Below are 13,246 nucleotides of genomic sequence, written 5' to 3' on the forward strand. Positions count from 1 at the left end.
ATGATACAAACGTAATGAATAATCTCATGACAGCTGATTTACTTAGAATGACCAGTGCATCCACAGCCTAAAGAACAGAACAGGTAAAATAATAAAATAATAAAATACAAAAATAAAGTACATTCTGTTTATTTGATCCCAAAGGATTTAACTTGATTATATTATCCCATGACACACTCTTATAGTGGCAATAAGAAGAGATGCTCTTTAATTATTATATTATACAGGATTTATATAGCGCCAACAGTTTGCACAGCCCTTTAATGATTGATAGTGCTGGGGGTCATTGAGTATAGTGACCCCTCCCTCCTTCTATATATACAATGCGATGTCAGGTATGAGTGCAGCTGAGTGGAGTGCTGTGGGGACGGAGGTGAGAGTGGAATTCTTTGTATTTCATCACCCAAGGATGAAGAATGCCCAAATCCTCATTTTAAATCCGTTCTCTTTCCCTTGCAGATGTTGCCTGCCTGGATCGTCGGTATTTTCCTCCTAGGCACTGTAAAAGGTAAAGGAGTTAATACATTTGCTTATTTTTAATGATCACAAAAAATGGTTATTTGTCTTTGGAATCCCTTTGGGATTATTAAAGTATTCTGAATCTGAATTGATGTACATTTAAAACATTACAGATAAACTGCAGATTTCATATCGAATAAGATACAAATAAGCATATTTAAAATGTATGTAGGACCAAAACTTTTTTTTCTGTTTTTAGGTTTGGGTGGTATGAGGAAGGATTAGAGGCTCTTTGAGTTTTTTTTTTTTTTTTAATTGCTATCTATGGCTCTTTTATTGAGATTTTCCCTTACTTGCTGTCCTGGTAGAAATGAGTTCCCCAGACAGAAAATTAGGGAGATTGGGAAACCAAATAGGGAAAACTGCAGAAAACTAGATAAATGATGGTCAGAAATTTTGGAAATGCCACAGGTTATGTTGGAGACATGCTGCAGACTGGGGACATGTTAGATGAAGCTGTAGAGATCACTGCCTGTGCTCCCACTACAGACTCCAGGACATGAGGGTCCTATAACAAGTGTCAAAGGGCTGCTTGTGGTCCTTGGGCTGCAAGCTGGGCAGCAAGGAAGAAAGGGAAAGGCTAAGATGCCTAATGGTTTTTATTGCTATGTACGGTGAAGAAATCGCCAGACCCTAAGTCCAAAAGTTAGGTTTATTGAAAGTCACATTCCATTAAAGCCAATATGTTATGAGGGCCTAAAGGAACATTTAGAACAATTCCAAGGATGATACGAGAACCTGTTCATTCTTAGCCATACTGTAATGGCAACAGCAGATAAGGTGACTTTCAACCAGTTCCTGAGGGACCGGCTAAAATCCAAGGCATTGGTGGCCCTGTCAATACCCTTCTGCCTGATATGAGGAACATTCAGAAGAGCTCCTAGGATGATATAAGAACCTGCTCATTCTTAGCTATACTGTAATGGCAACAGCAGACAAGGTGAATTTCGACCAGTTCCCAAAAAACACAAAAAAAAATTCAAGGTATGGATGGCCACGTTGGCACCCTTCCATCTGCAAATTACATAGTTAAATCGTTACATAGTTACATAGTTAGTCAGGTTGAAAAAAGACACAAGTCCATCCGGTTCAACCATAAAAAAAAAAAAACAGTATTGAAAACCCTACCATACAATCCCATATACACAATCCTATACCCGCTGTTGATCCAGAGGAAGGCGAAAATAAAACCCAGCAAAGCATGATCCAATTTGCTACAGCAGGGGAAAAAAATCCCTTCCTGATCCCCCGAAAGGCAATCGGATATTCCCTGGATCAACTTTACCTAAAAAAAATTTTTTAGTACCCATTTATATTATGTACACCTAGGAAAGAATCCAGGCCTTTTTTTAAAGCAATCTAGTGAGCTAGCCAGAACCACCTCTGGAGGGAGTCTATTCCACATTTTCACAGCTCTTATGGTGAAGAAACCTTTCCGTATTTGGAGACTAAATCGGTTTTCCTCTGTGTTGACCTTAAAGTGAACAACTCAAACCCAAGTTAACTGTATGGACCCCTTATGTATTTATACATGTTGATCATATCCCCCCTTAATCTACTCTTCTCAACAGAGAATAAATTCAGTTCCTCTAATCTTTTCTCATAGCTGAGCTCCTCCATGTCTCTTATCAGTTTGGTTGCCCTTCTCTGCACTTTCTCCAGTTCCCCAATTAAAGGAACTGAGCAGAAAATTGTTGAGCAAACAGTGGCTACATCCAATTAAAAGGATTTAATGCAGGTGCCAGCTATTAGAATATAACAGCAGGCAGGGGAGATTCCTCCATTCATGCGGTCTCGCATGGCTGGGGGATCAATAGATTTCCCTCATTCAGCACCTGGGGATGAGAGAAGGCTTACAGCAGGCATGTCCAACCTGCGGCCCGGGGGCTGCATGCGGCCCAGAACCGCAGGCAATGCGGCCCACTGCCCCCTGACAATTTTTTTTTTTTGCTGGGGAGGAAGGAAGTCTGGTCGGGGGCACGGCCACAGCAGCTTCCAACTAACTGTAGGCAGAGGCTGCCTTGGAAGGGATCATCCTCTAGTTGTGTTAAATTAGTGCTGGGGGGCGGCAGTGCGGGAAGGGCACAGGGGCCTTTTATTACTTATATACCTTAACTATAGTATATATTTTATATGCGGCCCGAGAACATTTCTCTACACTCAATGTGGCCTAGAGAAGCCAAAAGGTTGGACACCCATGGCTTACAGTGTATGGTCAGCTTAACCCTCACCTATCTATTCATTGACCATTTATCATCATAGTTTTTAAGTATACAGTCTTTTATTCAGCCATCCATGAACAGTACTGATACTATTTATTTTTTCCAGTTTGTACATGAATAAAGAGGTCAATTAAAAAAACACATATTTAGAAAATGAAGTACTGTTCAAAGAAAGCTAAAGTAGAAGAAAGGTGCTTAATACAGGAAGCGTTATACAGGGATAAGGATCTTTAAGCCTAGTGCACACGATTCAATAGAAATCGTCCGACATTCAGCCCTTGTATATGGCAGCCGGTTTGACAGAAGCCGGCCGTTCTTGACTGAAAGCGGTCTGTCGACCAGCTCCTGATCAGCGAGAGCGCTGACCGCAATGTTATGGTGGGGGGGGGCCGCCCCCTCTTAGAACACAATAGCTCAGCTGGGGAGACCCACTGGGTTGAAGGAAATAGAACTAGTGGTGTGTACTAAGCTTCAGTGTCAGTCATGTCGTTCTTAAACCTCATTGAGCTAAGCTGAAATTAACTGTAACTTTTTTAAAGTAGGGATCCAAATCTTTGTGTGTTGGCTTTTTCTGTATTATGGTAATATGGTATTATTTTTAAACATAAAATATTGCATTCTTTTTTAACCAGCAGCTCCTCTGTGCATGATTGCCTAAAGCCGGCCATATATAGATCAACATTTGGCTGGTTCAGCAGGGACCAGCTGAATTTTGACCCATGTATGGGTAGGTTGGCTGTATCGATCGACTTGTATACAACCAGCCTATTGGAAAGTTTTTGCTCAATTAGCGTCGTCGGCTATAGCTGGCGGTGCTGATGAGTAGGGATGATCGAACGGTTCAGGTCCACCATCGGTTCGGCCCGAACATTGGGTGTTCGAGGTTCGGCCGAATTTAGAACTTTTTGCCCAAAAAGTTCGGAATTCGGCAACCAGAACCGCCCAAAATGCAATGCTTCAGGAAATGGGCTTTAAAAGCCCGTGATTGGACCAGAACCATTAGCAAAAGCCAATTGAGGGGGCAGGAGAATGCTAGGAATGTGATTGGAGTGACTAGGGGGTCCCTAGACCAATCATTAGTGAATACGCCCCCCAGTATATAAGATCGCCCCCGCCATATTGCTAGCATTGTTATACTGGACATGGAAGAGAGTGGAAGCAGTTCTGTTAATTTTACTTTAAAAGTGTCATTTAGCATTTATTAGTGTGAGGAAAGGGATATCTAGTGTAGTTAGAGTGCTCCTTTACACTTTAGTTAGCTTCAAAAATTTAGTTTCTGTAGGGAAAGTGTTAAGTGTCAGGGGACCGTAGTGTAGTGTAGGGTTAACTGGCAAGCATATATTTCTGCTACTATCACACCTATATATGTCTAGGTGTGTATATAAATATATGGATGTGTGTATATACACCACTATACACAAGTTCAGATGTTTTGCCTGCCTCAAAAGAACCCCAAAAAATGCCAAAAAAAAACGCTAGCGTCAAAAAAAAAATGCCTAGGTGTGTTTTTGCTGGCATTTTTGGGGGGTTTTTGGAGGCAGGCAAAACATCAGAACTTGTGCACAGTACCACTATACACAAGTTCAGATGTTTTTCCTGACTGCAAAGATCCCAAAAAAATGCCTTCTATTAAACCGGCAAGGTGTTACAGGAGCGGAGCCAACCCCCTGTTAGAAAGTTTTCTAATACAAATGATTTTTTTTTCTGGTCCTGGACATGCTACAGAGCTGAAACTTCACATGTACACTTTTAGACCCCCCAGATCTGAAATCCAAAGTAAAAATCAAAAAAATCTCTCTCTTTTTTTTTTTTTTTTTTTTAATTTTTTCAATAATTGGCTTTTTTATCAAAAATGACAATTTTTAAGAACTTTTTTTTGTGTGATTTTGTGTCTGGGGGGGGGGGTCTAAAATGTGTGCATGTGAAGTTTCAGCTCTGTAGCATGTCCAGAACCAGAAAAAAAGATCATATAGGTGTTAAAGTTAAAGGAGGGTCCCGACCCACATCCCTGTTCTACTGAAAAATTATCTTTTTTTTTTTTCATGGTTCTGGACATGCTACAGAGCTGACACTTCACATGCACACCTTTTAGACCCCCCAGATACTAAATCCAAAGTCAAAATCAAACAATCTCTCTTTTTTTTTTTTTTTCAATACGTGGCTTTTTTATCAAAAATGACAATTTTTAAGAACTTTTTTTTGTGTGATTAATAGTTAATGGGGCATGACCCAGAACCCTAGGCACTTTTTAGGGGCATTTATTATTAATACAGTATCTCAGTGAGAGTGATTTCCCTATAAACCTTGAACGCGTGGATGGGGGAATTAAGTAATTTTCTTTCATTCAAATCGCTGGTTGAACAAAAAAAAAAAAAGACTCATCTATGGCCAGCCTAATTCTCATCTACTAATAAAAAAAACCTGTTGTTCACACAGCTCGATAGCTCAATGAAGACATACAATTAAAGCATATCTAAACCAATATAGTGTATATACAGTATCTCACAAAAGTGAGTACACCCCTCCCATTTTTGTAACTATTTTATTATATCTTTTCATGTGACAACACTGAAGAAATGACACTTTGCTGCAATGTAAAGTAGTGAGAGTACAGCTTGTATAACAGTGTAAATTTGCTGTTCCCTCAAAATAAGTCAACACACAGCCATTAATGTCTAAACCGCTTGCAACAAAAGTGAGTACACTCCTAAGTGAAAATGTCCAAATTGGGCCAAAAGTGTCAATATTTTGTGTGGCCACCATTATTTTCCAGCACTGCAGGGAGTTCACCAGAGCTTAACCGGTTTCCACTGGAGTCCTCTTCCACTACTCCATGACTACATCTTGGAGCTGGTGGAGGTTAGAAACCTTGCACTTCTCCACCTTCCGTTTGAGAATGCCCCACAGATGCTCAATAGGGTTTAGGTTTAGGCTTCCTTCTGGGACAACAGCCATGCAGACCAATTTGATGCAGTGTGCGGCGTATGGTCTGAGCACTGACAGGCTGACCCCCCCACCCCTTCAGACTCTGCAGCAATGCTGGCAGCACACATACGTCTATTTCCCAAAGGCAACCTCTGGATGTGACGTTGAGCACGTGCACTCAACTTCTTTGGTCGACCATTGTAAGGCCTGTTTTGAGTGGAACCTGTCCTGTTAAACCACTGTATGGTCTTGGCCACTGAGCTGCAGCTCAGTTTTAGGGTCTTGGAAATCTTCTGTTAGCCTAGGCCATCTTTATGTAGAGTAACAATTCTTTTTTTCAGATCCTCAGAGAGTTCTTTGCCATGTGGCCATATGCCATGTTGAACTTCCAGTGACCGTATGAGAGAGTGAGAGCAATAACACCAAATTTAACACACCTGCTCCTCATTCCCACCTAAGACCTTGTAACACTAATGAGTCACATGACACACGGGAGGGAAAATTACTAATTGTGCCAAATTTGGCCATTTTTACTTAGGGGTGTACTCACTTTTGTTGCCAGCGGTTTAGACACTAATGGCTGTGTGTTGACTTATTTTGAGGGGACAGCAAAATTACTGTTATACAAGCTGTACACTCACTACTTTCTTCAGTATTGTCACATGAAAAGATATAATAAAATATTTACAAAAATGTTAGGGGTGTATTCTCTATAGTCAGATACTGCATATATATATTTAAAAAAAAGTGAACTGCAAGCTGGGCAAGGGTTAAATCTTCAGCTGTTGTTAATGATGGGACATGGAAGGGTAAGGTTGTCTGTAGATAAAGCAGGTGAGGTTGATAAGATGTGACAAAGATAAAAGCTCCAGCAATGACCCTGAGATTGTAACCACAGATAGCAGAATACTGATAGTCATCTGCAGTAAACCTACAATAGGTTTATCATAATCACATAAAAAGATCATATAAAACAGTCAACATGTTTCAGGGGTCAACAACCCTCCACCTTCATCAGGGCTCAGTAGACTTTAAAGTGTATTTTCACATTTGCAGCCAAATTGGGATAACACTTAAGCTGGTCATAGAGGGATCAAAATTTGGCCGGTTCCGCAGGAATATATGGCCACATTAGGTCAATGATGTCACCAGCATCCCCTCCCCTGTGTTACATACGGCTACGGGACCGAATTCCATGGCTGGTAAACTGCTATCATGTGAAAGTTTTCTGCAGGTTTGGGTCAAGCTGAGAAAATGTGAAGCTATTGCAAACCTATAGACAAAAACCTACTTCTCCAAATGGTATCCCCCATCCTTGCACAGAGTTGCTGGTTGATGGTGATCTTACGTGTTAGAGGTCCTTAAGCACCCTCTGGGCTCCTGACACAGTTCTAGATGGCCTTTTGGGGGGTCTTACCTTGACCATAATGTTATTAAACGGAGCGTATTTGGAGTTTCTTCTTACTGGTGTCTCTTTGTGCCTTCCTGCAGGTGCTGAGGTGTGCTATGACAGGCTTGGATGTTTCTCAGATGCCTGGCCCTATTCAGGTTCTATTCAGAGACCCTCTGCCAAGTTACCCTGGTCCCCAGAGAAAATCAACGTCCGGTTCTTCCTCTATACCAGGAGCAACCAGAACAGCTACCAAGTGAGAGATCCAATTCTGCCATTTTTTTTTCTGTAAACTAAAAATGACCAGTATCAGCTAAAAAGTGATGCTTTAGATATTCAAAATTTCCTCACTTTTTGTTTCACTGAAAATGATCAGTATTGCAAATAGAGAGGGTTAATCTACCTAGTGGAGATAAAAATACTTTTCACCTTAGCACTTTAGGGCGTACTATATGGTATTTCCACAATATACCATGTTCCATATTCCACAATATAACATACATTATATTATATATATTTATTTATTCTGTCTCCTCCATCCAGGTGATCAGTGCCGTCAATCCTTCCACCATCTCATCCTCCAACTTCAGCACTGCCAGGAAGACCCGCTTTGCCATCCATGGTTTTACCAGTAGTGGAGAGGCTTCCTGGTTATCTGAAACCTGCAGAGTAAGTGGACCTGTCTTCAAAGTCATTGGCACCTTTACTGTTAATGTCCAACCTAATTTTAAGTTTTTGATTGTTTTTTTTTGCTGTCTGTGACTTCATTGGGGAGATTCCCCTTATCATTTTACCCTTGTGACCCCAGGACAGGAATTGAGGTCAATGGAAAATGAGCCAAGTCCAAAACCATTAATTTTAATTTAGTTTTTAATAGACAAGAAAGGGGTTAAGAGCATTTATCATGGCTTTATTGCTTTCTGTGATCTCGCTGGGGAGATTTTGTCATGATAGAAAGTGATAGGAAATCTCTCTGGTGGTAACCAAGACAACAAACAAAAACGCATTTTTTAAGCAATGATAAGGTTACCAGAAATCATGGACTTTATGAGCACAAAGACACGAGTGTATAAAAATAACAAACCAACTTTATTGATACATTATTAAAACACTGAACTCAGTGAAAGGGTCTAAAAAAACAGCCTGGATATAGCAAAATATATATGAATTCCAATTTCTGAGCCTTACTGCTTTACATGGCATATTCTTCAATTAATATCTCAACTCGACATGTTTCACGGAGAGCCGCTTCTTCAGGAGCCTCTTTGGTTGCTGAGTCAATTAAAAGCACTACATATAAACATATTTTACATTAGTGTACAAGATATATTGAATCTTTAAATATTTTACATCATATCTCGTTGCACTTACTGAAATTTTTAGTAGGGGTAGGATCCTCTTTTTTTTGCTTGTCTCAATGACAACCATCCTCCTCATTTCTTGTATAAGTGTCACATGGAGAGGAAATGGGGAAATATCTCTCTAGTGGGGTCACAGAAATAAAAACTTAATAGAAACATTTACTCTTCTCCACTCTGTCCAATACTAAAAAGAAGAAGACATGATATAAAATGTAGTAAAGACTAAACTGAGGTCACAGAAGCCCAATACACATCAGTGTCTACAGGAAATGTTTGGATAGCCTTCATTAGCGTGCAGCATGCATAGTTTCCTAGTTGTCAGCCCCTTATATCTGCCTGAACTTAAGTTTATGGTACTACAGTCTCTGAGGGGTCTTCTCCTCCAATGAACTATAAATAAACATACTTTAACCACTTCTGGACTGCAAGGATTTGCCCCCCTAACGACCAGGCCATATTTTGCGATTCGGCACTGTGTTACTTTAACGGACATTTGCGCGGTAGTGAGACGCTGTACCCAAATAAAATGGATTGAAGTTATCGCGTCTAGTAACTACGGGAAAAATTTATGTCATTTTTATTTATTTATTTTTTTACTAGTAATGGCGGCGATCTGCAAATTTTTGCGAGACTGCGACATTGCGGCTGACAGATTGGACCCCTAACTGACATTTTTGACACTTTTGGGGGGACCAGTGACATTACTACAGTAATCAGTGCTAAAAATATGCACTGTTACTGTAATAATGACACTGGCAGGGAAGGGGTTAACACAGTAAGTGATCAAGGGGTTAAATGTGTACCTAGGGGCATGTTTCTAACTGTATGGGGGCTGGGCTTGTGAAATGATCACAGAGACCTGTGACCCTACATAGAAGGATCACAGGGGCTCTGTGATCATCCCAGAGAGAAGAACGGTCAGCTTTGTTTACAACAGCTGACTCTTCTTCTCTCAGCAGGGAGCGATCGTGGGTGTCAGGTGGCAATCGGAGCCACCTGCCCCGTGCAGCGTAATCCCTGCTGATGAGTGGGGGCGGGAGTGCGCCACCGGCGGCATGTGCTTGCCCCCCTAGCTGCAGGCACGCGGCCGACGTATACCTACGTCGGTTCGCGCAGGAGGGCCGCCCTGCAGCAGTATAACTGCGGCGGGCGGTCCGGAAGCGGTTAAAGGAGAATTATAGCCTAAGCTCATTTGGCTGTACTTTTTCTGGGGATCACAGCAGTTAAAGCCCGCTGCCGGCTGACGTCACAGAGCCAGCCCAGGCTCGAGAAAGATAAGCGAGACACTAAGAGCCTGAGCTGGCCGCTCCCACCCCCTCTACAGCCAAGTGAGTGTGGGGGGCAGAGAATAGAGCCTGTGACTGACAGTTACCAGCTCTCAGCTCAGTGATTGGCGTGTTTGATCACTCGGTTCTCAGTAGACCAATGACTTCATTATGGCAAGTTCCAAAATGGGGGCTGGAGGATTGATTCTGATTGCAGTAGCCCCCACAGCAGTTTCTATGGCAGTGATAAAATTGCAGACAGTTGTTGGGTTCTAGCTTTTTAGAAATTGTTAGAACTTATTCTGTGATGTTCAGGATACATTTACCATTTTTCCAAGTCTAAACAACGCCCCTAGTATTGAATGGCAAGTTTATTGCTGAAGGACTCAGGGATATGGTTATATAATAAGCTAAGTATTTATGCAGTCGGTGCCAAGCAACAGCTACATCAGGCCGCCATCCCCTATAGCAATGAGACTTACTGCTCTTTTTTGTGTGACTCTTCTGATGACCTGTAGAGACCCACAGGTCATGAGGACCTTCCTTCACTGCCCTCAGAGTGTAGAAGGATCTATTGGCCAGGCTGCAAAGAGATATTGTCAACAAGTTGGAAAATCTTTGTGACTGCTAATAAAAGAATCAGAACTTAAAAAAGAAAAAACATAATTAGGAATTGCAATATGGTCACCCCTAGTAGTGCTTTGATTGTTGAATATAAATATATATTTAAGGTCAGCCTTTTTTCTATATCTAAGGAGGATTGTACGATGGGCAGGAATGTTTCAGAATGTAACATTCAGAAGAATTACAATTTTACAAATTCTTTTTTTTTTTTTACAATAAAAGCAGTTAAGTTATGGAATTCTATACAACATTAGCTAGTACTGGCAAAAGAAAGGTGGAATGTGAAAAGGACAATGGGGTTCAAAAGGATTAGTTTCTCCTTTCAGGAAAAATTGGCAACACAGTCACCTAGAATGAACGCGTGAGCATGTAAGCAGGAGCAACTATTTTGCCCAGTTATAAGCTAGGTTTGGAGGAGCATTTGGAGCTTGGGAGCACTTGGAGCATGGGAGCCCACACAAACACAGATGTAACCAGCACATGGAGGCCCTGTACAAGGCAGGAAGCTGGGGAGGAGTAGACCCGCACCCAGGAGAGCTGGCTGTAGACTTTCTGACTCTTTGGAGGTGGGGGCTAGGGCGAATTGTAAAAGGCCTTGTAGGCCAGGCCAAGAGTTCCCTGAGTTAGGCTATTTCCCTGAAGGGTCCCGGGAGAAATGTACCTGTGGAGGAGGTGGCTACAGAAAGCCCAGTCCTGTGAGCATGAATGACCCTGGGTAGAAGGAGAGACTGTTAGAGGGAGATGGATGCTTAAAGTGCAGCATATTCTTTCACATGTAACTACTGCAATCCATCAATGAAATGTAATTGCCTATGTATTGTTAAGTGACTCTGGAATGTATGTCGATTTGATGTGACGGTTTTGCCACCCCTTAAATTCCATCAGTAAATGGCAGCAAATTTGCTCTTTGTGTGTACATTCCTTCATTGGGCTACAAAGGTCAATGTCTGAGAATGTCTTGTGGTACTCAGTTGGATACTCTATGGCAGAGGGTTTGGCCTTAGCAGCAGGAACAGTGTTCGGCAGGACAGGATTGGGGGCAGGGACTTGTAATCTTGGCACCAATTCTAGCCAACTACCAAGCCCCTCTTACCAACTGGTATCTGTCTTTGGTTCAATGCAGATAGGGTCTGAAAAATGCTTATACTGGTGGGCACTGGGCATGTGTCCTTGGCAGCTAATTTGGAACCCCCCACCTTTGTACCTATAAAAGCATATAATCTTCCAGGAGGGATTTTCACAAGATCTTTGAGTGTGTTGGTGGGAATTTGCATACATTCAACCAAAAATACATTTGTGAGGTCAGGCCAGCTCACAATTAGCTTAATATTTTAGTCATTCAGTAAGATGGAGGTTAGGGCTCTGTGCAGGCCATTCAAGTTCCTCTACACCAAACTAGTCAAACCATGTCTTTATGAAGCTAGCTTTGTAGACAAGGCCACAGGCATGCTGGAACAGAAAAGGTTCTTCACCAAACTGTTACCACAAGTTTGGAAAAGCACAATTGTCTAAAACATTTTTGTATGATGTATTACTAACAGTATGCTTCACTTTTTGTGTTAAAGGTTAGGTGGGAAGGTCAGGTGTTTGGCCATATTGTGTACATCAAAGCAAGAAAGTGTAACCAGACTCTGTTTCTTCTTCTCAGACTCTGTTTCAGGTTGAAGATGTGAACTGCATTGCAGTGGACTGGGGCGGAGGATCCCGCACTACCTATTCCCAGGCGGCTAACAATATCCGTGTTGTGGGGGCAGAAATTGCCTATTTCGTTAAATATTTATCGGTAAGTTTTGGGTCTTTTGCAAGGGAGGGTTGGAAGGAAACTGGACTGAGAATGGGAGTACATTTTTCTAGCATGGATTAAGGGCCTGCTCTGGTTACCAGTCAAGCAGGCACATTCCATGGTAACTGGATGTAGGTGGCTGGGGTGGCTAAAAAAAGGGGAAATGTTCCCATTGCTAATTAGAAACAAATAGTGAAATGTATAGAGCAAGTCCAGGGTATTCAATACGTTCAGGTTATGCTGAAATTTTAAGCCCAATTTTAGCCCTAATCTGGGCCTTTTAGTCATTTCTGTCTTGATTCTTCCACAAACCATTATTTAAAGTGGAACTAAACCCATCAATTTTACAGTTTCAAAAAGCAGTTACTGTACATTCCCAGCATGCCAGGAATGCTGTTGCTTGTGCTGTCAACAAAACTGTCAAACCATCAACTATCTGGTGTCATAACTGATCACATGTGCAGCACCATGGCAGTTGCAGATCAAACAGAGCCCAAGATGGCAGCTTCCTTGGCTGAAAAGGATAGGAGGGTTTAGTTTTGCTTTAAACCCTGAAGGAGGGGGAAGACAACTCCGCAATCATGTTGACAATACCTGATGTTATTGTTCAATAAAAATATTAAACACATTTCCAAGCAAGATGACCCCTTCTACCAGGTGCTTCCAACCACATACTCAGGGTAAAAATAAAACACGCCCTGATTTTAAATGATTTTCTGAATCCCCTGCAGATGCCACAAAAATATATATTTTTATTTTAATTCTTGTGTTTCCAGCAAGACCACCTCCTAGCACTTTTCCTCCTATTTTTCCTTCCTCTTGAAAAAAAAAAGCCCCTGCCTTGTGTCTTTGAATTTAGGGCGTACCAAGCCTAATAGCGCTTTGTCCTGTCACTTGGAAATTGTTCTCGCTGCTATGTCTTAACTTCAAAGCAAGTGTGTTTAATGTGTAACTGATAAAACTATCTAAAACAAAGCCTTTTTTTAAATGAAATTAATCAGATTAAGATATCATTAAAGGCAAAACTTTTTTTTTTTTGGATAGAGTGGAGAGGGATTAGGACACCTGTTAGTTTCTATTGCTGTCTGTAGGAGATTCACCCTCTCTATGAGTCCTTTTTATCATTATCCTTGAAAGTGAAAGTAAATGAAAATCCC

The 13,246-nt window shown here is 41.4% G+C and overlaps 1 protein-coding gene across 1 annotated transcript in view; it reads left to right on the plus strand.

Moving 5' to 3' along the window:
- Positions 1-391: 391 nt before the first annotated feature.
- Positions 392-13,246, plus strand: part of LOC309564211 (pancreatic triacylglycerol lipase-like) — a gene marked incomplete at its 3' end in the record, with an annotated part of 122,050 nt that continues 109,195 nt past the window's right edge. Inside the window, exons 1-4 of the mRNA XM_082268838.1 lie at positions 392-508; positions 7,158-7,312; positions 7,600-7,725; positions 11,955-12,089. Of these exons, the coding sequence (XP_082124964.1) occupies positions 460-508; positions 7,158-7,312; positions 7,600-7,725; positions 11,955-12,089 (465 nt within the window). The 5' untranslated portion in view covers positions 392-459. The remainder of the gene's footprint in view (positions 509-7,157; positions 7,313-7,599; positions 7,726-11,954; positions 12,090-13,246) is intronic.

Source organism: Pelophylax lessonae (assembly GCF_965119305.1).
Source record: "Pelophylax lessonae genome assembly, chromosome: 9".
NCBI lineage: Eukaryota > Metazoa > Chordata > Amphibia > Anura > Ranidae > Pelophylax > Pelophylax lessonae.